The 26,406-nt window shown below is 40.1% G+C and overlaps 1 protein-coding gene and 1 long non-coding RNA gene across 10 annotated transcripts in view; one reads left to right on the top strand and one right to left on the bottom strand.

Moving 5' to 3' along the window:
- Window positions 1–3,523, top strand: part of LOC309327456 — a 53,000-nt gene extending 49,477 nt beyond the window's left edge. For 5 of the 6 annotated variants that reach the window (XR_014150542.1, XR_014150543.1, XR_014150545.1 and 2 more), the window contains 3 exons: window positions 754–907; window positions 1,171–2,406; window positions 3,343–3,523. This is a non-coding gene — a long non-coding RNA (uncharacterized lncRNA). The remainder of the gene's footprint in view (window positions 1–753; window positions 908–1,170; window positions 2,407–3,342) is intronic. The other variant, XR_014150544.1, reaches the window with a different exon arrangement.
- Window positions 1–26,406, bottom strand: part of NELL1 (neural EGFL like 1) — a 407,721-nt gene that overhangs the window by 14,855 nt on the left and 366,460 nt on the right. For 2 of the 4 annotated variants that reach the window (XM_081834787.1, XM_081834788.1), the window contains 2 exons: window positions 22,186–22,326; window positions 3,530–3,723 (listed from right to left, as the gene is read on the bottom strand). In XM_081834787.1, coding sequence (XP_081690913.1) covers window positions 3,530–3,723; window positions 22,186–22,326 — 335 coding nt within the window. The remainder of the gene's footprint in view (window positions 1–3,529; window positions 3,724–22,185; window positions 22,327–26,406) is intronic. The other 2 variants (XM_081834789.1, XM_081834790.1) reach the window with 1 other exon arrangement.

Raw genomic sequence — 26,406 nt, 5'->3', positions numbered from 1 at the left:
CCCTGGCATGATGAGCATTAAACAGTAGCATTCCAGGTGCCAAGGACCCTTGGAAATGTGATTATCCATGGTGCCCAAGTCTTTGGAGATGCTGCTGAAGTTCCCCTGAGTCAGCCTTGGAAAAGAACTCTGGAGCTCATTAAGCCTGCCTCAGAAAATCCAAGCAGAAGAACTGCTTGCTCACTTTACACCTACTGAATAAAACGGAACTCTGTTTCTTCTTTACATCCAGTAAAGAGCGCTGAAGCCACTGTAGGGGCAAAGAACAAATGTGAGGGAGAAGCCAAGGGCCCCGTGAGGCATGGGATCCTCATTACCACTTTTGTATTTTGTCCCTGCAGGGTCTTTCATCACTCCCATACGGAATAATGGCTCAATTTATTTATACAGGGGCAGGCAAAAGACACTGCAGAAGGAGGTGTAATGCTGAAAGATGACTCACAGTGTTGGCTTCTTTCCCCATCCTCACTGGTGCACCTTTATTCTTGCCCAATTCAATATAATGCAAGCTACTATGTCTAATGGGGCCATAATAAAGAGGTGCAGGCATGATAAATTGCGGTGGTAGAAGGAATACAACCTCCCATATTTCCACCCCTGAATTGACTTGGAAAGCTTTTCCTGGTTTGGCAGGGGGAGGGGAGAACCTCAAATTATTTCCAAGTGAATCCAAAGCAAATTTGCCAAAGTTCACCCATCTCAAGTTCATGTTGTAGACATTGTGCTCCATAGTCTAGGATATGTATTTTCCAGGATGCTTAACAGACATAGGAAGGCCTCGGGTGCCTGAAGAATGATAAATCCCAGAATCCCTGGCACATGATGCACTGCATTAAAGACACCAAGAGAGGGAGAGGAAGAAACAGAGAGGCCTCAAGAGAGGACCTCCCATTACCACAACTGCTTGGTATGTTGAAAAGGACAGGCAAGGTATTACGGGGGAGGTTCACAGGTAGGAGTGTGAGGGAATGTTTAGACTCATGTTCTGCTGCTTGTCATGGGGCCGGAATTTGCAACTGAGTTCAGAAAATAAACACACGGTACGTTTCTAAATATTTAGAGTGGAATCCAGTTTGTCTGTTATATTAAAGGGAGAGTTTTTGATGCAGTGGATACCACCGCTAACAGAAGGAAGGCAATTTTGACTGATTCCTTCTTTGCCCCCTTCAGCCATCTTGGCCCTCTGAAAATCTGCTCCTGGGAACTGGGGAACACCCCAGAACTGCCTAGAAGGTGATATGGGAGGCTACAGAGCGAAGGAAGAATATGAAGATTACCTTTCCTGCTTTCCATCAGCAGAGGTCTGCATCAGACCAAAGACACTTCTGCAAATGGAAGGGGCGCCTTCCATTTGCATATTGTGCACCAGTTATTTTTTTGAACACAAAGGTAAGCCATACGATGGCCAAGCAATTTGGTTTGTTGAGATCCACTTTGAATCAAGCAGATGAAAATATGTACATCACTATTTAAATCATGTCTTCCCCCATATATTGTCTATCTTGGGAATCTCTTTTCAGGGAACACTAGCTTCCATACTAGTAAGTCAGTAAAGCTGCTTTATTTGGGGAGGGGGGGAGAGAAAACAGGATTAAAGACAACACAGCTCCGCCAATGCTGTTATAATTCACATAAGGCTTGAGGGATGTACTCTGAGAAAGCAGAGAAAATCTACTTCAGGCTACTTTGGGTAATGAATGCACTCAACTAATTAAGCTGTTAGAATTTTAATGTTTTAGCAAATTCTGCCTTCATTCATAGGAACAAAAACCAGTATGTTTAGAGAGGATTAGATGAAATATTATGTCTGGTGGATTGCTGCAGTAATCCCTTCCTCACTTATCTGTGAAATATTATTATTATTTTTAAAAGGTGTCTTCACATGGTCCAAACCTGGGCACATTATGCCAGAATTGGATATCATTGGCCATAGGGTGGATGATTTAATTCCACATTCACATATGAAGCAGTGTTGGGACAATTAGGATTTTGTTAGCTATTTCAGCGAGCTAAGAGTACATTCAACAGAACATTTTATGGAAAGAGGTTTTATTTTATGTGAAAGATACCAGACTCTGTTTCAATTAAGGCACTGTAGAAAAATTCATACATAATTTACTAGAGCCAATTGTTATAGAATATTAAAATAACTTTTAATAAATAGTCCTGACTAACTAGCAATAAACTGTATTAAGACCCATAAACAGTATATGCTGGCCTTAGCATAGTCATATTATACCTTCACTTGGACTTGGAATGCTCAGAAAAGTTGAGATGCTCCCACCAAATGATGATATTGTAGCTCTTTATGGTGGTATTATCCCTATTTCGTTCCTCAAAATATATTCTCAATAACTTCTTCCTGACTGTGAAGAAGTCCTTCTGGAGACGTGCAAACAAGTTGAGGTAATTTTAATATGTTTTAGTATTTTGACCTTTGTATGTTTTAAAGTATGGTTATGATTTTTTTCTTGATTTTACTGTTTTTTCTTTTGTAAACCACTTTGAAGTTTTCAAGTGGTGTATAAATTTTATGAAATAAATAAGTTTACTGAGCCATTTTTGCCACCAGCAGTTCCTTTTGCAAGAATGCAAGGTTCCTCCTAAATTTTCAGGTAATGCTTTTGGAAAGGGGAAAAGTAGTCTTATAAAACCATATTTTGCATGCATGATTGCATCATAAATATTCTTAAAATGTTGCTTGAGGATGGGTTCGTATTATTCCCAGTGTTCCAAAATGCAATACAACTGGAGAGTAGTGAAGATTGCTTCTGTTGCAAATATTTCTGATACAAATATTCCAAGTAAATTTCATATTTCACAAATTCACCACTTTTGACCTTTATAGAGTCTCAAACATAATTCTCTATGAGGGCTAATGTGGCACAATTGTGAACTAGGAAATTCCCAGTCCAAATTCCATCTCTGCAACAAGCTCACTGGGTGATTTTTGTGATTATAATAATGATTTACCTTACAGGGTTTTATGGATTCCTGCAACAATGCCCTGAATACTAATGAACTATAAATGTTGTGTGTGTTGCTGCCACCATACAAACCTCTGCTGGTGAGGGCACTTTTGTTTGAAAGGCATGAGTGAAACGTATGAGTGAGGGCTATCTATCATACAGGGAAAGGTTTCCCTTAAATGTAATTTTTAGCATCCAGCAGTGTTCATCTTTTCAGTCACCTACAACTGTCCCAGGGCACTGAAGTTTCTTCTCACAGTTTCATAAATAGAAGAGTTGTATAGACCAGGAAGTTTACTTGTTGTTTTCTCATACCAGTTTTGCATTGATGCAAACCTGCTTGCTAGAGTTAATTTGCTTTAGGTTTTTTAAGGAATCAAGAAAAGATTAATTCAGATTACAACTCTCCAGGGGGAGCCCAGGTGATTTTGGAAGAATTCAGCCTACAGTCTGACATGGATTTAGTTCTTTTAAAATGGGTTTCTTATTTTAAAAAAATATGCAAGGAAAAGAAGAAACTGGATTATTAAAAGAGTAAAAAAAATCAAACAGGAACTTACCTTACAAGAGCAAACAGAACACCTGTCTTTCTTCAGTGTCCATACTTGGCCATTCCGTTTCAAGCCTCCTTCATGTGTGCAGTCACCAGTGCAGGATGGTCCAGATGGACAGAGGCAATCAAATCCTCCTGCCAGGTTCACACAGGCGGAGTCATTCCAGCAAGTGTGAGTCCTCAAGGCACATTCATCAATATCTGCACAATACAGAAGAGTTTATTGGGCTTCAGCAAGTTGTGTGATCCATAGTTCTTTGGGAACATCAAGAATTTACTTGAGACTGGATTTGTAGGCCTGCTTTGCTAAGAGCATATATACTTTCTACACCCACACTCTTAAAATGATTTGTTTAAAAAGGTTATTTCTCAAGTTGAATCAAAACCAAGTAAAATAAATAAGAAACAACTTTTAGAAACTTCTGTTCTTGCATTATTATAACTCTTCCTAGATGCTTAATGGTTAAGAGATTATGTTGCCTCTCGAGGGCATAAAAGAATGATATAAAAAAAAAAAAAAACCCGGAAGGGGACCAGTAGTTGTCTTTTTTAAAAAACATACTGAGTAGGAGTAAATTGCTCCTAAGTAGCAGGCTATTCTTGGATTTGTACAGGAAAAGGAAGTAGTAAGGACATAAGTAAGCTTTTGTATGAGCAAATACACTTCCATGCTAACAGCAGTCATAGGGTTTTCCCATGTTAGAAGCAGGGCATGAAAAAGAAAAGCCAGACATACATTCTGGAGGAAAGGGAAAGTGCCATGAATAAACATTTAGGCAATTTGGCCTTGAGTGTTTTGGGGTTTTTTTAAAAAAAGTAAGGTTTATATTATTTTATCACAAATAATCTAATTTCAGAGACTTCTTTCCTCCAATGCTGTACTGCTGACACAAGGAAACCACTCACATGAGCAATTAAATATGCCTACTTGGTCTCTTATGTGCTTTACTCCCCCAACGCTATACTGTTCATATGTAAGAGACACAGCTAAGATAATATATGAACCAGTTACTATTACAGATGAAATAAAACACCTGTCTTTAGCAGAAATAAGACAGTCCTCTCAACCTGAAATTTAGGTTAGTAGCAATAAAAGTGAAACAGAAAATCCACCTCATATTTCTTGGTTAGAAGACGCACTTATTCTAACCCCAAAGGAATCCAGAGCAAAACGTATTTCTAATGTCTCTCTATTCTGGGCTTGTATTCAAGTGGCACGGACAAATTAGTGTGGATCTAATTACAGAGCATTAGCAAAGTAGCACTTGCTCTCTAGACAAGAGTCACTCACAATAATAATTCTACAACAGCAGCCCTGTTTACAACTTTCACAGCTAGTGTGCTTTGCAGGCCAATTGAGGAAATGAGCAGAGATGATATTGTCTCTTTATATGATGAGAAGAATTCATGAAGTTGAAAAGATTTTCAGTTCAGGGATCATCCATTCATTCACACACACACACATTTTAGCTGAGGAAGTGCAAACTACACCAACAATGGAGAAGCATAATAATAAGACACAACAATATATTTAACTGAAAGCTGCATAGAAGACAAAATTGTGACCCTACCTGTAGGTTTAAAAAAGAGCCTTTGAGGATGGGGGATTCAGAAGCTCAACAATATCACTTACACTGTGTCCTTTTTTAGCTTACAATTTGTTTTCTCTTAGATTGCAGTCATATCGTCCCTGAGACCCTAGGACCCATCAGATCTCCCTAAGGGGAGGAGGAGAGAAAAGTCCACCTTTGGAGAGGAAGGTGTTGAAGGTTGTGGAAAGGTTCCTGCAGAAGGTTCCTTTCCAACACTGAACAGCGAAAAGGAGGTGCTCACAAGGGGTGTTCTAGGCAAGGTTGCAGATCTGTCCTAAGTGGCATAATTTATTCCACTCCCATTAAATTCTTTGTGAGGGAAAAGTTTCTCAAAAGCAAAGAAACCCGCAGAAACAAAAAAAATAGCAACAGCCACTTAGAACAGGAAAATAGGAAAGCACCATCCCACCTTCTGCCCTATCTGGAAGGACACAGGAAAAGGGAGTTAGCCCCCCTTTGTTCCCCTCTGCCTACCCTTTCGGATTGTCCTATTTGTTTCACTGGAGCTCAATGAGCAGCTCAAAAGTTTGCATGTAGACATTTCAGCAGCAAACAAAAATTACTGGTTCATTTCCTCTTAGAGATGTGGCAATGTTAATTAAATACTGCAGAAAAGCAGCAAAACATATGAGCCCCATTTGCACAAATCTATTTTTAGCTACAATGCTAATGACACAATTAGACACTCTCTCTCTCTCTCTCTCTCTCTATATATATATATGATATGAAAAATGATCTTACCATATATTAGCATAGCAAAAGATTTTCTTTTGGCTGTGATTTAAAAGATTACATGCAGTATGGAATGTGCAATTTACAACACAAGTGGCAAGCAGCGATTCTATCGTCCATTAGAATGTTGTTGAATTGTGCACTCCGGGCATCAATAATAGGGTTAAATCTACTCCTTCACTGCAAGCTCCTTAAGTGCTTCTCCCTTAATTATGTTTCATGTCCCTCCCCATCCCTGGAAAAGAAAAAGAGCCACAAGGGAAGGTCTATTTCTGGTTGGGAAAAGGACGGGAGGGAAAAGGGTTAAAAAGCCTCTCTGTCTAGTTTTCTATTTAAACGCAACCTTCCCCAGGCTGCACACACATATACATCACAATGCTCTGCTTAATGTGTAGTTTGAGTCTCAGTTTACAATAATGTTCCCATTAGACAGTTCTCCTTCCCTAGAAGACCTCTCTTGCAATGATCATTTTGCTGCTTCATTTTGACAAAATAAATAGCCATAATCTTTCCATCTTCAAGGACTATTAATGTGCACATTATTTATTAGTTTTTTCTTGATTTTCCATATAATAATGCAACTTGAAAGGAGCACTTTAGCTAATGAAAAGGTGGCCTGGTACCTTCAAACCAAATACCATGTACTATGTTCCAGCTGCAAGAGAATCATGAAAAGGAAAGCTATATACTTATAATAAAACTAAGGCCATGAATAAATTGATGAGAAGTAATTGTTTTAATGGGAAAATACAAACTAGTTACCTTAACTTACTTCTCATTGTTTCTCTTTTCAGTAGGCTTTTACTTACACTTCTGGTTAAAAATGTCACTACAGCCATGCTTGGGTGTTTTTGCATTGAAAAGATGCAAAATAATGTTTTCCTTTGCTGTGTTAAGGTTTCATTCTACACCATGCATAACATATGAATCTGGGCTAAAGAATAGATTAGAGGCATAGATTTTACAGTTCAAAACTAAAAGAATTTCACAGATGAGCATGGGGCCATATTGCCTGTGAAGTTCCATGTAATTGCTTTACTTGCAACACAGACTCTAATTCTACTTCCGTGCAATTTAACAGATTTATGAGAAGCCAGATGTTGGCAATTATGGAAACCAACATTATTCATATTCTCAGTACAACAGACCTGTTTGCACTGCAAAACCCAACGTAATCTATTATACATATAACCAAAGGAGAAGAGGCATCCTATTTACATACCCCCAAATACTTCATGCTGAGAGCTCATAAACAGCACTGCCAAAAGCAGCAAACCTTGCCAATGAACAAATAATAAAGCAAAAAGCCCAACACCTTGTCATAACTCCGTTTAGGGTCCTAATGCAAATTATAGTTTATTATGTTCTTGTGTTATTTAATATCAGCCAGTAATCAAAATATCAGGCTCAAAAAAGTGGCATCCATTCCAAGTTCAACTTGGAACACAATTAAGACTACTAAACAATGCAAATGTTTTAAACCTATACATGAAGCATTGTTAGTGCTTCATGACACAATTTAAGGAGCTAGTTTTGAAGCAGAAAGTCAAAAATGAACTGGGTCTGGTCTACATGAGGATTTTCTTGCCTACGAGCCTTCTCTTCTTTCCTTATACAGTGGTACATCAGGTTACATACGCTTCAGGATACATACGCTTCAGGTTACAGACTCCGTTAACTCAGAAATAGTACCTCAGGTTAAGAACTTTGCTTCAGGATGAGAACAGAAATTGTGCTCCGGCGGCATGGCAGCAGCAGGAGGCCCCATTAGCTAAAGTGGTGCTTCAGGTTAAGAATAGTTTCAGATTAAGAACAGACCTCCGGAACGAATTAAGTACTTAACCCGAGGTACCACTGTAGTCTCACCCTTCCATTGTAGTCCTTAAATGGGTCCCTGCTTTTAATCCTTCTCAATTCAGAAACATTACCATGGTAAGGATCTCCAACACCACCACAAAGCTTGGTCATTTACCCCATAATGCAAGTTAAGTAATGCATTCCCCTTGCTCATGATAGGAGCCAGTAACCAGAGGCAAGCAGAGCTATGCTCACTAGCTAAGCAGGCCTTTGCCTAGCTTGCCTTTCTGCTGAAGTGGAAATGAAGGTTTTAAAATATGCTCAAATGCATCAGAATCATAGGAACTGTAGTTGACCCTAATCTCCTCCTCTTCAAATTGGCGGAGTGATTGCATTTGTGAGCCATTTGAAGTATCACTCCACTTGTGATTCCCAGAAACTGGTGTTCAGAGATATACTGTCTCTGACACTGGAGGGAGTGTATGGCCATCATGGCTAGTAGTGATGGATACCCTCAACTACCATGAATTTGGGCAATATCCTTCTAAAACCATTAGCACATCTTGTGGTGAGGTACTATGTGTTTTGTGAAGAAGCGCTTTCTTTTGTCTTGACAGAATCTTTCAAAATTCAGCTTCATTAGATGGGCCTAAGTACTATCAGGGATGGAGAAAAGCTTGTTCTTTTCTTCTTTATCTACCCCTGCATAACCCTAGACACATCTATCAAGTCCCTCCACTTTGCCTTTTCCCCTAAACTAAAAAGCCTCAAATGTAACCTTTCCCGAAAGGAGAGTTGCTCCACACCACTGATCATTTTGGTTGCCCTTTCTCAATGCTTTCCAGCTCTTAAACAACCCTCTTTAGTTTATGAGGCTAGAACTGTACACAATATTCCAAGTACGATTGCACCATAGATTTGCAGAATGACATGAAATATAGGCCGTTCTATTTTCAGTTGGTCTTTTTTCTTGGGTATCCTGGTTCCCGCCCCAAACACCACAACCGAGGCACTTGACGTGTGAATGGGAAGAAAGCTTTATTCAAGGCTAACAATGGTACAGGTCAGCCTACGGGGGCAGAACAGCAAAGGCACACCTAGACAATTCAAGAACAGCATCAGGACAGTGCCAGATTTCGGGTGGATCCCCTGCACAGGGGGTACAAAATAACAACAACACCTATATTTATATGGGTTCCTACTCAAAGTTAGGGCCCAGTCAGGCAGGTGATTGAGTTGCCGCAACTATGATACAGTGTACTTGAGAGCATGCACAGAATGGAAGGCAAGAGAGAGGAGGGCATGAAAATAAATATTTAGGGGGCACACCAAAATTTGTCCTCACTCGGGGCACCATATTACCAAAGTCAGCCCCTGATCAGGAGTCAAAGACTGGATGGGAGCTGCAAAGATGTCTCAACAAATGGCCATGCCCCACCCACCAGCTTTTAACAAGAGGCTTCTCTAAGGGGTGCCAACCAGTTCTCAGTGATGGAGGTTTTATTTTGGGGTGGTTTTTTGTTGCTGCATTTTGTTTGATTACATTTTATCATATGCTTCCGTAAATCTCTGAAAATCATATTTTTAATTTTTAAAAATAGTTTTTTTATATAAAAACTCTGCTACGTTTATTTTTACTTACTGCATTTATTGGAGAACCAGAACAAACAGAAAGAGCCATGCCTTACTCAGTTGCATAAAAAAACCAGGCTCTGAAAACAGAGAGGCTTTATGAAAGATTTTATTACTTGGAGGTAAGTCTTATTGTGTTTGTTGGGGCTTCTTACCAATGAAGTGCACATAGTCTGTGCGGTACCAAAATGGCTTTAGAACAGAGAGAGACTCATTTAAACTGAAAAATTTCCATTTTTCAAATGGTAAACGAGGAGTAAGAAAAGCACATAATGTTAATTGCACTTGTAATTAGGAAAAATTGATATAAACATATCTTAGGTAAACTGAATATTTTTCTTCCTCTTCTTGGCATGAATCTTAAATCAATTTATTCATGAGAAGAGCTCCACTGAAATCACCTGAACAAGCAAAGTGTGTTCAGCATCACAATGGATAATTTCTACTGACATGTAGCTTGATTAAAGATTGTGTCCAGGACTTGGTGTCCAAGACATGGATGAAAAGTAATGAAATACTTCTGATTTTGATGTAATTTGCATCTCTATTCAGACAGTTTCTTGCTTGTCAAAAATGCAAATATCCTCATGAAAACTGAAATGCACAAAATTCAGCTCAGCTCCAGTTTAGATTACTGACAACACAATCCTATGCATGTCTACTAAGATGAAAGTTCTCTTTAGTTCAATGAGACATACCGGTACACCCATGTTAGTTTCTGAAAGGCTGAAGGATTAATCAAATGAAAGAGATGGAGGGCTTGGGTACTTCTAAATGGTCCTAGCAAACCCATTCAAATGTAAGCAGAGTGGTGCGGGATCCAGCCATAAGAAAGCAGCAATCATATACTAGTATGTGCAGAAATGGGCAACAAGCCTTCACTGAGTTACTGCTAATTTGGGTTAGTAGTGGATTCAGGCAGAGCACTTTGCTGGTCTCAATCTGGCCAGCTACCCCTCACATGCTTCTACTGCTCAGAATCTATCTCTACCCTGTGCATTTGAGAATGTAGTCATCATGGATCAAAGTAAAGTTGTTGCAGAATTTCACATATCTGCCAGGCGTGAGAGGACATAAGATATTCCAAGTGACTTTTTTTTAAAAAAAAACCACTTTAAAATGCTTAAAATAGCTATTTAAAACTATTTTTTACTGGTAATCTTACTGTTTTATTGTAAGCTGCTGTGAGGTTGTAGTTGTTTTTACAGCCAAGTGGTGTATGAATTTTATGAGGTAAAATAAATAAACCCAATAAAAATTCAAAACATCCTGGTGTTGTAAGAACTATCATTTCCAGCATCTGTTTAAAAATACGTATTTTTCATTTGTCCTAAACTGTTCCACAGTAGCATAGTTTGTTACAGTTCCCTTCATCATCCAGTCATTAGAAAGCAGCAATCATATATGTGCAAAATGGATAACAAGCCTTCACTTAGTTACATCACCATCATCAAAACTATTTCTTTTAAATCTAAATAATATGCCTTTCCATCTAAACCCAATCTACCAGTCTCTCTTCCCATTATTCTTTCTTCTAAACCTCTGCAACTATCTCAGTTTTCAACTCTTTTCAGCAACTGGTCCCTCCCCTCCCCAAGATCCCCAAAGTAGATCCTCAGTCTATGGCATAACCAAAAATATATGCTTATTATAAACATGCAATTTTGAAATATATTCAGCACCTATTACACAGTTGATATTGCCACAATACCATTCAAAAATGTGACCAATAATGAGCAGAAGGAGTGGACAATAGGCAGGAAAATCTTCAGTTTGGTCTTTCTCATATATTCTGAATACTTCAGTTTTTAACTGATTTCTACTGAGAATTTTAGTATTTTATTATATATTTTTAAAGCATCTTAGAGAGTTTTTTTTCAATTAAGAGGTATATAAAATATGTTAAATAAAAATGACTGCTGCAGAAATGCAAAGTACAGTATATGGAGTGCCAGGCAGTTTTCCCTATAACAGCGTAGATGGCATCAGTTGCAAGAGAGAATTCCCTTCTCAGATTTCATGACTATATATTGATAAATTGATTATATCAAGATTATGCCAAGGAATGACATCTGCAGACTTGATAGTCAATGAATTTGTCATTTATTGTGTAAACAGTATGTTATATTTAAAACTCCCTTTTAGCAGATTCATGATCAATCATGAAGGAAATAGCTCTCAAACTAGCCTGATTTCTCAAGTAGAAATACTACATTTTGATGCGAAGATTTAACGATATCAACTATATGAAATCCAGCAAAGCCGCATGATAAATATGACCCTTGCATTTCTTTTCTGGGAATGCAATATGTACATCCATCTGTAGAAAACTATTCTGATTCATTTACCTTAACGTTTCTAGCTTCTTTTAGACAGACTGGACATTTGCTCTTACTATTTGGTGGGAAAGTACCAGTTGCTATTTATTTGGTGTTATTACTGTATTATTTCATTTTGTTTCTATGTTTTTAAGAGATGCAGTCACGCCAACTTCAATGCAAAGAAAAAGCAGTAGGCAGCCAGAGGAAACAGGGAGGTAGGCAAGTCATAGAATCAAACATTTTGGAAGGTACCCCGAGGGTCATCTAGTTCAACACCATTGCAATGTAGGAATCTCAACTAAAACATCCATGGCAGATGGCCATCCAACCTCTGCTTAAAAACCTCCAAGGAAGAGAGTAAGTAAGTGGTGCAAGCACTGAGTGATGGGCTCAGATAAACAGCCAGGAAGGGCCAGGGCAGCTCCCAGCAGCCGTACTGCTCAGCTGCTACTGTGCACCTGCCCCTGAGGCTGCTGTTTTGGCTTCAGCCGTGTCAGAGGCTATGGAGGAAGAAGCGTCAGCAAAGTAAGTCTGTGGCTGGAGAGCTGCCTCAGCAGGGAAGAGGCCTCCTTCATTGACCACCACTCCTTTTAATTCTCCTCTCCATAGCCACTGATGACAGTAACACAGATCTCTTGGGACTGGGATGAGCTGTGAGGGGGTGGGGACTGACCCCAGGGTGTAGAGTTTAGAGAGTAGGAGAGCTGTGAAGGGGTGGTGTGTTTGGAAATTTATAAAGAGGGGTTTGGAACTTGGGTTGATGGGTAGGAAAGCAATGTAAGCCAGGGCAGCAGCCCCTGGTTTTTTTACAATATGTATATGCTGCCTTTCCAGTGAATTGTTTGAGTTGTGCAATGTGGTATGTATTGCATTTCACAGAGTTTTGTAACTAAACAAGACTGAGTGGGAAGAGGAGTGAGAGGTAGGTAGCAAGGAATGAATGCTAACAGAGTTAGCTTGTAGTTGGGGCTACAAAGATTAAGCTGTGTTCATGTGCACATACTTGTGCATTCTAAGTCAGGGGTGTAGAAACTGGTCACCCAGATGTTGATGGACTACAACTCCTATCATCTCTTATCATTGGTAAGAAGTTGATAGACGTCCCAGCCCAAATCCTATTTACACGTTTTTGTTTATACTGTTATCATTTTATAAAACTGACTCATTAAAATGCCAGAAGCAGAACACAGTTTTTCAGAGGTGCCACTGTCTCCCCTCCCCTTTGCTTAATTACTTCTCTGAGTAATTTACCTCTGTGCTTCATTATAATTACAGCAGAAGGCAGAGAAACAATGAAAGCAACTACTGCAAGTTCATTTACTTTGTTTCCCCGACACTTAAAATGTTTCTGTGGCACGAAACATTCATCAAGAGTAATTCTGCATTTAGTGGGCATCTATTTTTGCAGGACCTTTCACACATAACACAGTTCTAAGAGTTATCCTGTCAGGGTGAGAAAACATGATAACTGTCACAAAGGAGGAAGAAGAAATAACTACAAGAGTGCTAATTTCAACTTCAATGGTACATTAAGCCATTACAATATAATCAGATATAACAAATGTATGCTAGGCTTGCAACCAACATATGCACAAGTTGAAGCTATAAACATTGCTTTGACAAATCATTCTTCACAGGAAACTTGCCATTTAACATGCAATTTATATCCTAGTTTTTAAAATGAAAGCTAGTAGCACATCTAAAAAGCAATAGCGTGGTTTTAGTGAAACTGAAACATGTACTATGTTAACTTTTAATACTGCTGAACTTTAGAAGATCCAAAGCCATAAGATAATTTTTGAAATATGGTTGGTACACTGTTTCTTTCTAGCTGTTTTTTTTTTTAAAGAACTGTATTTTAAAAGAATTGGATGCATTTTTATGAGTTCCCTTCTCTGTTTACTTACAGTTGATATTTTGCAGTGCATTAAAGTTAAGGATTTATTTTTTTAAAAAAAAGATTCCAATCAGAAAGCTAGCAAAATGTGTTTGATTTTGCCACCTCAGATTGTTAATACATAGAATGTAGAATATAAATAGTATAAAGTAACACATACACACAATGCAATGGACAACAATTGAGATTGCTTACCTTGTACCTTATAAAGTCTAGCAAATTGGTCACTTTTATGTTATGGCCAATCAAGCTGAGGCATCCACCATTTTGAAGGGAAAGGAAGATAATGCTGGCCTGTTTCTCCTTCTGATGCAGCCCCTCCCCCAATTCTGTGTGAGAGGATTGTGGAACTTAAATGGGTCAGGATGGCAATACCTCAAGGGCCACCTCTCCCCTGATAAACTAACCCGGACCTTGCAATCATCATCTGAAGCCCTTCTTCATGTGTCCCCCTCCCCAAAAAGGTGCCAACATGAGAACGGGCCTTTTCTGCAGTGGCTCCCTATATGTGGAATGCTCTCCCCAGGGAGGCTTGCCTGTCACCATCATTATATATCTTTAGCCACCAGGCAAAAACTTTCCTTTATATCCAGGTCTTTGGCCTTTAACAATCTCTGGCCTTTCAGAAGTAGCCTGGATGTTTTTAATGTATTTCTCTTTCCTCTTGGTTTTATTGTATTTTTATGTGGGTTTATTGTCTGTTTGGTTGTAAGCTGCTTTGAGTTGCCCTGGCAACTGACAACTGACAAATTTAATGACAGCAACAACTATAACTACTACAACAACCACAACTTTCCAGAACAGCATGGATAGTGGCAGAGTGTGCAGGGGGACAGGTGGGATCTGTGCTAGACTTACTCTCATGCGCACAGTGCAAAACTGTTCTGTTGAATTGCAGGGCGAGAGGTGTTTGCTGCTGATTTCTTTGAATGCTGGCAAGGAACAGAGTGGGAGCACTTGCCACCCATTCTTATCACCCTTAAGGAGTTATATCTGTCTTCATTCCAAACACATATGCATAGAGTTGCGTAGAGTTGGCACTAAATCCAAAGGTTGGAATCATCATATAATTACCAACACTTACAAAAATACAATCCCCCAGGCTGGGGATTGTGGGTGGCACTAGCTTAGTCCAGGAGCAGACCCTAGCTAAACTAAAACATAACAAATAGGCCAGGCAAGGGGGATCATGCCCCTTTCCTAGTAAAATTAAACTAAAATATCCAGGTCATTTTCTCCTGGTTAATTAGCAATCCTGAATCATTAAATCACATATTGTATTAGAGTTCTCTTATAAAGTAGGGCCTGAAATATGAAAACCTCAGCTGCTACACTGTATCAGTGATGCCATTGATCTGTCAGTGGGCTAAAGTTTGTCACACATTGCAATCTAGTGAATTCTAGGGACCTCACCAGGCTACGCTACATCTCATTGGTTCCATTCTGGGTTTCATTTGGGAATTCTGAAGAGTGGATTTAACTTATCCTAAGATGTTTTCATACATTTGGGATCACCACCAAGTGGTTCTTTTAGTGCAGATCAAGTTACTGTTTTCTGTCATACTGTTCAAATTGAATTGCAGTAAACTACTAATCCGGATAAAGGCTTGATATGCAACTCATTATGATTTTGCTCCACAATGTATTCCTCATGTATGATTATGAAGTGCTTTGGAGCCTCTGTGGAACCCTCCAAGCACCTGAGTGCTAACATCCCATTCATTTTTATGAGCCTTCAATCAGCTGATAATTTTCAGAATTGTAAAGTTATATATGATTAGACAAGATCTGTTCACTGTATTCATATTTTACTTCTATAGTTATTTCTGAAGCCAGTGGAACTATTACAAGCAATCAGTGAGCAATCCCTTTAGTCACATTTAAAAAGAAATTGACTGAAGTACTTTTAAAACATTACAATCTGCTTCAGTATTACATAGCTGCAACTGTTTCTGAAAATTAAAGCCTGTTGGAGACCAGTTTATATAGAAAGTAAAAACTGGTCTAATCTTTTGGCACCAGACTGCAACAGCAGATGGCTCAGCAGTGCTATTTAATTAAAATAACCCCATTAATTTCATATTCCGTTTACATCTTACACCTGGACAACAGTGTCTAACCTTGTGAACTTCCACATCGGTTGGCAGGTCAAAATGAGGGCAATGGGGTTTGAAAAATAATAAAACAACAATAAAATGTTGCTGTGTGTGTTGTTCTTGTTCAGAGTTCCAGCCACCCAAACATGACCTCTTCCAGAATTTTCAACTATTTTCCTCCTCCCACTCAGTTTTTCAGATAGCAGTCCATGACCACTTAGCATGTTCAATACTCACTCGACTCTTTTTGGCTTCCTTCCTCTATTAGGTTTTTGTTTCCCCTTTACAAAAATATACTTATACAAAGCTTGGACCTTCTTTAAACCTGCCAAGACTTTCCTCTTCCATATGAATGGTGCCATTTTGGCTACATATGGACCAGCAGTCAGAGAAAGAGTTGTTTTTAGTATATCAGGAATGGCTATTTTATAAGCCTGAGAGCTGCAATCCTTCCCAGCATACTACAGGGAGAGTAGCCAAAAGAAATAGACATGCTTATCCGATGGCCTTGTGCACAAATCACACAAATGAAGTACACATTACACACACACACATCAGATCACATGATTGCACATCTACCCACATGCACTACACATAGAGCCCCTATGGATGCACCAGAATACCACAGAAAACAGCACAAACTTTTCTGAAAAGTGAGGTAGAAGACAGGTGGAAAGAGATGTGATTTTCCTCCCCATCAGTGTGTTCTATAGGAGGGGTAATGATTTTCCTTCACATCTATCAATGTTGTGATAGAGAAGAAAATCACCTTCCTGTCAGGATGCATCAGATCCCATCAGAGCACTCCCATCTCCTAACAATGGTGGCAGGAACAAGAGAAGAGATGTGTCATTCACCACCAGCAGTAAGATGGGCTGGGGACTAGTGGGCTGAAAGAAAGGCTTGTGGGGGTAGGCTGGGGGTTTGCCACCCATATGATATTGAAAAGTACCCTTTTCACATATGAACCAAAGCTCAGCAGGAACAAATTCTACATATTGTGAAGGATATTAAGGCTTGTCTGGAGCATTTTTTTTAAAGATAAAAAGTACCCACTCTAATGACTACATTGTCCTAGATATATCCTGATAAAGGTCTTCTGCTTTCAGTAGTCCAAGGGCACCCTGAGGTGGAAAACTTATTTTTTTATATATACAATTCTTACCCCACCCTTTCTCCCTTAGGAGCCAAAGGTGGCTTACAATGATAAAACAGATCAATATTCAAATACCATTCTAATGTTTAAAATTATTTAAGAGAGCGGCAAAACAACTAAACAGACCACAGGGTGCATAACACTAGCTCTTCTGCAAATCATCATCTAAGGGCCTGAATGAGCAAATAAATGATCAATTTATATTTAAGCAATTCAACCATGGGTGCATTTTCAATGTTCCTAGATGAGAGTTCCACAAGAAGAGGAGAAGGAGGAGTTTGGACTTGATATCCCATCTTTCACTCCCCTTAAGGAGTCTCAAAGCGGCTGACAATCTCCTTTCCCTTCCTCCTCCACAACAAACTCTGTGAGGTGAGTGAGGCTGAGAGACTTCAGAGAAGTGTGACTAGCCCAAGGTCACCCAGCAGCTACATGTGGAGAAGTGGGGATGTGAACCCGGTTGACCAGATTACGAGTCTATCGCTCTTAACCACTACACCACGCTGGCTTCCACAAGTGGGAAGCCACCACAGGAAAAGCTCTCCCTCGGGTCCACACTCTCCTCACCTCAGCCAAGGGTGTAACTATGAGCTGATTGTCTGTTGCACAGCTTTGAACCCTGGGTGATTGGTGCTGGGGGAAGATGCTGTACTTGGGTCCCAAACTGTTTAGGGCTAGACCCTGAATTGAAACCAGTACCATACCAGCAGACACTGCAAGGTGATTCCCCCCCCCTTAGTGCATAAGAATTCTTTCACAATATCACTTTACTGTGATAAACATAAATGATAACAGGGTGAAATCACTGGTGCCAACTTTAGCACCACAGAAATGAATGAAACAAGTTGTTCCAGAGTCTGCATATATGTATATTAAATTTGTGACTGCTATTTTTGAACAGTGGTAGTTTTTTTTATTAGAAATCCTGATAAAGGTAGAAGTAATGAAGGATCCATTATAAACTCAGAACCCTAAGGGTCCTTATTGGGTTATTTCCATTACCATGATTTGCAACATAATAACCTGGCCAAATTTGAAACATCCAATAATGACTTTAAGTATGAATGACTTTCATGTGGAGTATTATCTATTAAAGCCATGAAATACTGTGAAATTCATCGTTTTTGACATAATCATGCCTGTGAAATCCACTGCTGAGGATTTATTGGGCATACATTGCCTCATAGCAACCATCACTTCAAGCCAGAAAACTACACAAAAATTTTAACATGCCAGTTGCAGCCCTTTTCTTTGAATTTGAGAGAATCTTGCACTGCATTCCTACCAATATTTTTAAAAGAACAGTAGTTAAATTCCATTCAGGCAGCTGCCTTAAATTCTTTAAAATTACAACATAACTAAAGTATCTTTTACTGGTCTAGCTTTGGTTGATGGATATGTACGCAACATTACTAGTAGAGATGTATAAAACCTATCCTATTCTTCTGCTGAATATTAACATGCAGACATTTCCATGTGGCTGAAAAATGATACTGCAATTTCCAGATTTGTTCCTGGTTTATTTAAAAGGCTCAGTGCATGTGCATGACAGCACTAGTCAAACACCTGAAGGGCTGTCACCCAAAATAGAGCAAACACTTGTCCTGAGTTGCCCCAAAGGTCAGAACTAGATCTGCCAGGATTAAGCTACAGGAGGGTAAGGTAAAGGGTAAAGGGACCCCTGACCATTAGGTCCAGTCATGACCGACTCTGGGGTTGCGGTGCTCATCTCGCTTTATTGGCCGAGGGAGCCAGCGTACAGCTTCCGGGTCAAGTGGCCAGCATGACTAAGCCGCTTCTGGTGAACCAGAGCAGCACACGGAAACGCCGGAGCGGTACCTATTTATCTACTTGCACTTTGACGTGCTTTCAAACTGCTAGGTTGGCAGGATACAGGAGGGTAGATTTCAGTTAAACACCAGGAGAAATTTCTTGGTGGTAAGAGCAGTTCAGCAATGGAACCAACTACCTAGAATAATAGAATTGTAGAGTTGGATGGGACCCAAGCATAATCTAACCCAACCCCTGTGATCCAGGAATCTTAACTATATTATACATAGACAGATAGCCATCCAACCTCTGCTTTAAAACCAAGGAAGGAAAGCACCACCTCTTGAGCGAGTCCGTTCCAATGTTGGACAGCTCTTACTGCCAGCAAGTGCTTCCAAATGTTTTGTTGCAATCTCTTTTTGTTTAACTTGAAGCCATGGTAGAGGTCTTCAAACAAAGAATCTCTTGGGATCCTTTAGCTCTGGATTTCTCCTGTCAAACACAGGATTGGGCTAATGGCCCGACAAGGCCCTTTTCAACTTATATGATCTCTCCCTCTACCTGTGTGTTCTGTTTTTGTTTTTTGGAACTACATTATACCAGGAGGGAGGGAAGAAACACCCTAATAGTCATCCATATAAAGTGCTAACCAGCTGGCTAGCACTTAAAACTGAAAGTGCTAACTGGATTGCAATGTTTCTAATGTCCAGGATTAAATGCAAAATAAGGCACTACTAGATTGTCCAAAACTGTGAGGATCGGAATAGCGATCTGCCAGATTGCTTGTGAAAACAGAAATCGCAAATACTGGTTAGAAACACAAGAAGTTGCCTTATCCTGAATCAGCTGATCTAGTTCAGTATTGTCTATACTGACTGATAGTGGCACTCCAAAGTTTCAGACAGGACACCTTTTGTAGCCACATCTGGACACATTTTTACATGTTCTGACAGTTAGGAGCAAAGCTGATTTCTGGTTTTGTTTTTCCTCATAGCAATCACAGACTGTTAACACTCAATTTATCTGAACCCACTTAAAGCCTCAACATATAGACAATGTACATGGCAGACATCTCATCTTAGCCAAGATCTTTCTGCATCTCTCTCAAAGCAGGAGCCAAATAGGAAACACCCACTACACAAACAGGTGGTGGCAGCTCAGTGACACTTGAGGTTCCCAAATGAAACTGGCAATGAAAGACAAGGCAGCAATTCAAAGAAACTGGGCCAGAACCTAGGTTTGGACACAGAACAGACCCTCCCCATCAGCTTTTAAGAGCGTGAAAATGAGAACCTAAAGTAGGTTACTGCTTCTCTCTTTCCCTGGCCAGGTGATGGAGGGAGCAAGGAATGAAAAGGTGGAGAAATATTTGAGGTTTTTTGAGGGTGTGGGGGAGGAAAGGCTTGTGGTGGGAAATTCGGGACTGCATGGCAAAGCGAGAAGCCATGATGGCTTAAGGGTTTTTGTGAAGGTCCTGGCATTTTTGTGGCAATTGGAGACTATGTATCCAGCCTCTTACCCTAGAAATGGCCTAGAGGAAAAAACAACACCCTCCTCCAGAGAAAAAGACAAACAATAATAAACACAAAACCATGCCCAGTAAAAGAGGGCGAGCACTCACCTTCCTTGAACCCTGAATACAACCCTTCCCCCAAGCAAAACAACCTTATAGTCTCCCCTCTCCAGCACAATAGGCAGGCTGGTTTGGGTCATGTCCTGAACAGCTGCAGCCACTCAGGCAGATTGCTGACCTGCTGGAAACAACAGGCTCATAGAGACGGCTTTCTTCTACAAGAGGGCAGGGAAGCAGTTGTTAGTCAATACCTCTCCCTGCTCTCCCTCTTTGAGCCCGCTGCTGCTCCCCTTTTTACTTCCTTTTGCTGTTTAAGTGACTTTGCTAACAGTCCTGAGCAAAACCTAACAAGGATGTCGTTCTTCCTCCATTACCTCCTCAGTCTACACAAACACAGGTGCATTTGCACGCTTGATGTGCAAATGTGCTATGAACAAAAACTTCAGGAAATAACTTACATGCAGGGAGGTTAAGAAAAATCAAGCTCAGCCACAGATAAATATAAGAAACACACAACAACACACATGGAATCCAATCACCTTCCTGTATACAGCACAGCTACCCACTATATCCCCCCTCCCCCCCCTCTCTCTCACACACACACACCACACATATTACATAATCTGTCTCACTCGCACATTATCAGCACACAAGATTGACAACCTCACAACTCAGTTATAACAACATGCTCTATGTGGTGCTATCCTTGGGCCTGGTCTGAAAGCTCAGGCTGATGCAAAATGCTGTGGCAAGACTGTTGAGGGAGACAGGCTCTGGCCACCACATAACCTTAAAACTTATATCCATATGCTCCCACACACAAGGCTTTTAACAGCTTGGGTCTAGAAGACATTAAAGACTACCCTGTTCCTTATATCCCTGCCTGATTACTGACGTTCTTGGTGGGGGGAGCCATGGTCCCCCGTGGCTCTGATGCATGGCTCATATCCACCAGGAGCCACATGTTGAGTATTGTGGGCCCAACTTTGTGGAACTCCCTTCCAGGTGAGATCAGACACAGTTGGACATCCAGAGCGAGTGAAGAGCTTTTTATTTCAGCAGGTGTCATTTCTGTTCTTATAGTTAGTTTTCAACCAATTTTGTCTCTATTGCATTGGTTACGCCTACTGTATACCACTTAGGAACAACTGTATTTAAGTAATATAGAAATAGCTTAAATAAATAAAACTCAGACCGCATATACAACACGTGTCCCCCCCCCCCCCCATTCTCTCTCCAATACGCACACAAGAAAAGCAGATACTAACTGGAATAGTGAACCTTTTCCAAACTCTTCATAATTAAATTTGAGCTATTGGCACCAGCAGCCACTTCTGTTCTGTTGTTTCCTGACCTCTAACACTAGCAGACACCTAAACTTCTGTAAACAAGCCCAGTCTTAGGAGCTGGGGGGGGGGGTTTGCCTCTCTCTGCGTCCATCACAAGCCATTAGTTCAACACACCTATCTGCTTCTGGCTGGGCCTGATTTTTGTTCCATATCCACACAAGCACCCATTTTTCTTAATTATTTTTTCCTCACAATGGCAACAAAGGAATCAAGTGTTCTCTGTTAACTGAAAGAAAAGATAACTGTGCTTTTGGCCACTTTACGATAAACTACACAAAATGTGTTGAGAGTTAACAAATAATGGTAAAATTAAACAAAATTCCAAATGTGATCAATGGAGGGAGCGGGGGATGCTGATTTACAATGTGTTGCAAAATCATTGTGCTGGAAACATTAAAAGATTTGTAAGTTAATGCTTTACATCCTATAGATTTTGCAGCATAAAGAAACATAGATTGGGCCTGTTTTGTCTTAAGTGACCTACCGAGTATAGCTAAGGGAGTCAAATCACCAATATGACCTCTAAATGCACATTTTCTGTATTACATTCAGAGATTTGATGGTTCATCTCTCTTGTAATAATATTTAAATTATATTACACAGAACAGTGCTGAGCTTAAACAAATGGTTGGTTACATCCTAAGTTTAGCGTTAAATGTTGTCTTTGGACATGATAGGCTGTTCCTAGTAGTAAGGATATGATACCATGCAGAACAATAACATAACTTCTCTGCTGTTCTTTGCTTACCAACACAGGACTCCCCGGAAAGTGAATAGGTTCCATTGTCATGGAAACCGCTTCTGCACTCACAGTGGTACCACCCTGGGAGGTTAACACAGCGTGAATGGTTGTGACATTCAATGATGCCCTCTGCACACTCATCAATATCTGCCTCAGAGAAAAACACAAGCCAGCCAGGATATTAATTTGCTTTGACAACAACATTTGCGATACTTAAACACACACACTCTTCTAGAGATAAAGAAACAAATATAATACATATTTTAATGAATGGGTGGGCAACCTATCAGCAGCACACTGGAATTTCACCATTCCTTATCCTAAGTTCACTCTCTGCAATCCTGAGGACTAAACATTTGCATTCTTTAAAACAAATGCAGGGAAGTTCCAGGAGGGTTTTAATCAAGCCCCCACCCCAAGCTTTGGTGACAGCCAGTTGCCAATCTCTTTTAACACAGCAGAAAAAGAAACACCTTGTTTTAAACTCTTTAATCCCCTTATCTACATATATTGTTAATTACTATAAGGATTTGGAAGTGCAATTAAACGTTTAAGTAGGACTTTTTTAAAAAAATATCAACGAGAAAACTGCTCCTTAGTTTTGTGTGGAAGCAGTTGGTTCATAGGTTGAATAATTAGATTACATATATACCAAAATGGAAAGCTATGATTATGGTAATGATTGAAATGAATGTGCAAACTCTGTGAATTTAAAGTCAGACCTTTGTTAGAATATGCAGATTTGCAGGGGGGAAGTTAATTGCTGCTTATCTCCCCACCCCACCCCCTCAATGAAAAAGGGGACCTTCTGAGGGTGTGTGCATGTGTTTTGTTTTCTCCCACCAGTTTTTCCTGGGTTCAGCCATTTAAATCTCTTCTGCAATTCTCATGCTGCAAAATGGATCTATTAGACTGAACCGAGGAATTTAAACAGATTGATGGGGAGAGCTTCCTGTATCACACAGGAGATCTTCAGGAGAGACAGTCCTCTCCAATGGTGGCCTGGCACCTTCCCACCTCCTTTTTTTTTTTTTTTTTTAAGTTCCAACTGACAAAGCAAGCCTGGGATCATGGGAGAGTCGCAAAGTCCCTTGGTCCCTGGGGCTGTCTCTTGATAGATTTGGCCATGCAAAAGTGTCATTTAGAGGTTTTAATGCTCAGTAGTTGAGATAGCATGAAGCTAGGAATTCTCGTCTGGCTCAGATTTTACTTCGTCTATGAGGTACCGGTAAATATTATGAGACACTGAATTCAGTCTGGAGAATGATAGGTATCACTTTGAATTTCTGCACCTAAATGGAAAAAGGGGGCAGTGGAGAGAGAGAAAGAGAAAATCTGAAAATATTACCTTGTGCTGCCATTTCACAAACTGCAGTACAGTTAATATAGCTGGGCAGGATAAGAAAATTAGTACTCTTTTGGCCAAATTTTAGCTGCTAGAGTAATAGTCTGGCAGCAAAGATAGATGTTCAGTATTGCTTTTGGTTTCTGTTTTTTTTAGGTGTAGTGTACTGTAGTGAGCCTAATTTCTGGCAAAATTGTCCTTAATCAGTAGTTGTTATTTTAATACCTTTTCAGCCTCTATAGCATAGATGGGGAACCTGTGGTCCTTCAGATGCTGGACTCCCAACTCCCCTGTTCTCCAGTCAGCATAGTCAATGTTGATGATGGGAGTTGTTGCCTAGCAACCTCTGAAGGACCACAGGTTCACCACCGCTGCTGTATAGTATAAGTTGTTTATGATTTTGTTTTTAATATTTGACCTCTCCCAACCACCAAAGTGATACGCTGCTGCGGCGAAGCAAAATGCCCTGAATCAAGCAATGACTCTGGCATCACCCAAACATGTATAAGTGATACCTCGGTTTAAGAACAGTCCGGTTTAAGAACAATTTGGTTCACAAACTTTGCAAAACTGGAAATAGTGTCTTGGTTTGATAACTTTACCTCAGTCTAAGAACAGAATCCGAACGGTGGAAGGGCACCGGCGGCAGGAGGCCTCATTCGGGAAAGCGCACCTCGCTTTAAGAATAGTTTTGGTTTAAAAACGGACTTCCGGAACAGATTAAGTTCGTAAACCAAGGTTCCACTGTACTAGCAAGCACTAATACAACATTCACCCAATCAGTATACGATCACCTTCCTTTCACATTCTCTACTATCAACAGGTAATCAATCCATCATCTCAGATCTGACAGTGCTCATTCATTCAGCAGGTGAAGAGGGCATTTTGTGTTTGCTGGGTCCATAAAATGTAAATACAAAAATTTAATTGTCCCTTATCAACTTCAACCCTGGCATTAAAGCTAATAAAGTTCTAACAAAGATGCCAGGCCTTGGATTTTCAAAAGAAGTGGCAAGAGGGGATAGTGAAGTGACTCCCTCTTCCTACAGTTCCAAACCTCACCCAGAGGGAGGAAATGTAATTCTTCCAACATGAAGAACGCAATAATCAGAACCAAAGCCTATCAAATAGCATACAAATTCATGAAACACCATTTAACAGTAAAATGCAAAAAAGCTCTGCGGTTTTTGTTTTTAATATTTTATTTTGTAAACTGCTTAGAGATGTGATAAAGCAGCATAAAATATCTTAAATAAGAAAAAATGAATTACAAATTTAGATGTGATGGGATCCTGTAGGATCCAAAAATGCATTTATGTGTCCTCTTCTTCCTGCTTAGTGTCTAAAGGATCCCCCAAACTCTGGCAAACATGCACAAAAAGGGAATTCTATAGTTGTCTGTTAGCTGCACATCTCTAAATACTTTCAACATAGACATGAGCCACATTTTAATGCTTGAAAATATCAGATTTCCTGCTTTCTTGATAACCCACGTTTCTACTCTGCCTTATAGCTTGTAATTTCAAAAACATTGTATCAGGACAAGTTAGAGAATATGACAAAAGAGGCAAATATATTTTAACAGCAGGTATGTGAGCAGCTGTAGATGCAATGAAGCAAATAAGAGCATACTTTTTATTTTCAAATTGGCAAGTCAGATCTCCCAAAGTACTCCAATAAACATGTGTTGCCTTTACAAAGGTTCCCACCCTCCAGTTCTTCTGCAATGTGGTGGTGATACAGAGCTCATAATCTGTAATAAACTTGGCAGATTATTATTGCACCTGGAAGATAGTCTCCTCTGAGATTTTATGCTGTATGTTTTGGAAGGCAATGTTTAAAATTATCAAATTAATTTTATGTTAACCTTCAAGTAATTAAGAGGCTGTAAAATTTTTGAGGCTGTTCACAGGGAAAAATGGCTAAATCTTCTGTTTAGATAGAACTATTACAAAATCCTCACTTGGATGATTTGCAGGATCACTGCAGGGGGGATCACCAATAATAAATTAGCGTCTTTCATTTTTTTAAAAAGAGCTGTTTTCATTCACTGGGAATTACTTCTATCCAAAGAGGCAAGGTTAGGAGCAATCTGAAAATAAATTTCTTCTCTTCAGATTAAGTGCCAGTTTACACATAGCCGGGGCATACAATTTTGTTCATATGTTGCTTTATCCACAGACCACAGAAATGAGTCTTGGATTCAAGGACCTTTTGTTGCAACAGAAACTAGGGCTTATTGGTGCAATCTGTGCAGCAGCATCACAGTTCTCATTGCAGGCTCCATATGCAACAGCAGTGAGCACACAAGACAAAGACTCCAGATGAATGACAATTGGTCCGTTTTTAGCTGCTGCTGCTGCTGGTGGTGGTGATTGAGCTCTGTTGTCAGGGACTGGTGGGGCTCCAAAGAGTGTGTGGTGGAGGCAGAGGACCAGGGGAGTGGACCAGGAGAGAAGACCAGTGATTTATGGGTGTAACACCACCCAAAATGCAGGAGCCAGGGGAGGAGGGAGAGTCAAAGTAGTCAAAGGTGGAGGAAGGTGTGCAGGATGTGGCAGAAGAAGAAGGGATGATTCAGGTGAGGGACGGTTTAGTAGTTTCCTCACCTTCCCGCACTCCACTGTTTCCTAGAACCAGAAGGGACTTGAAAAGGAAAGAGCAGCAGCAACTTCTGTGCAGGAGAAGTCTCAGGTTTCAGGCACACAACCCATCAGAGGAGGGTATATAAACTGGAGGAGGGGAGGGGCTGCAACTGCCATAGGGCCCAGACCTGTGGACAGCTGCCTAGAGACTGGAAGTGTGTATCTGGAGCACGGTGGAAGTTGCTGTGTTTCTCTTGCCAATAAAGAGTTAACTATCAGATATGTGTCTTCCTTATC

This window comes from Podarcis erhardii (assembly GCF_964252035.2).
Source record: "Podarcis erhardii genome assembly, chromosome: 1".
Taxonomy (NCBI): Eukaryota; Metazoa; Chordata; class Lepidosauria; order Squamata; family Lacertidae; genus Podarcis; species Podarcis erhardii.
The sequence above is the reverse complement of the archived record's forward strand: the minus strand, read 5'-3'. Positions and strand labels throughout refer to the sequence as shown.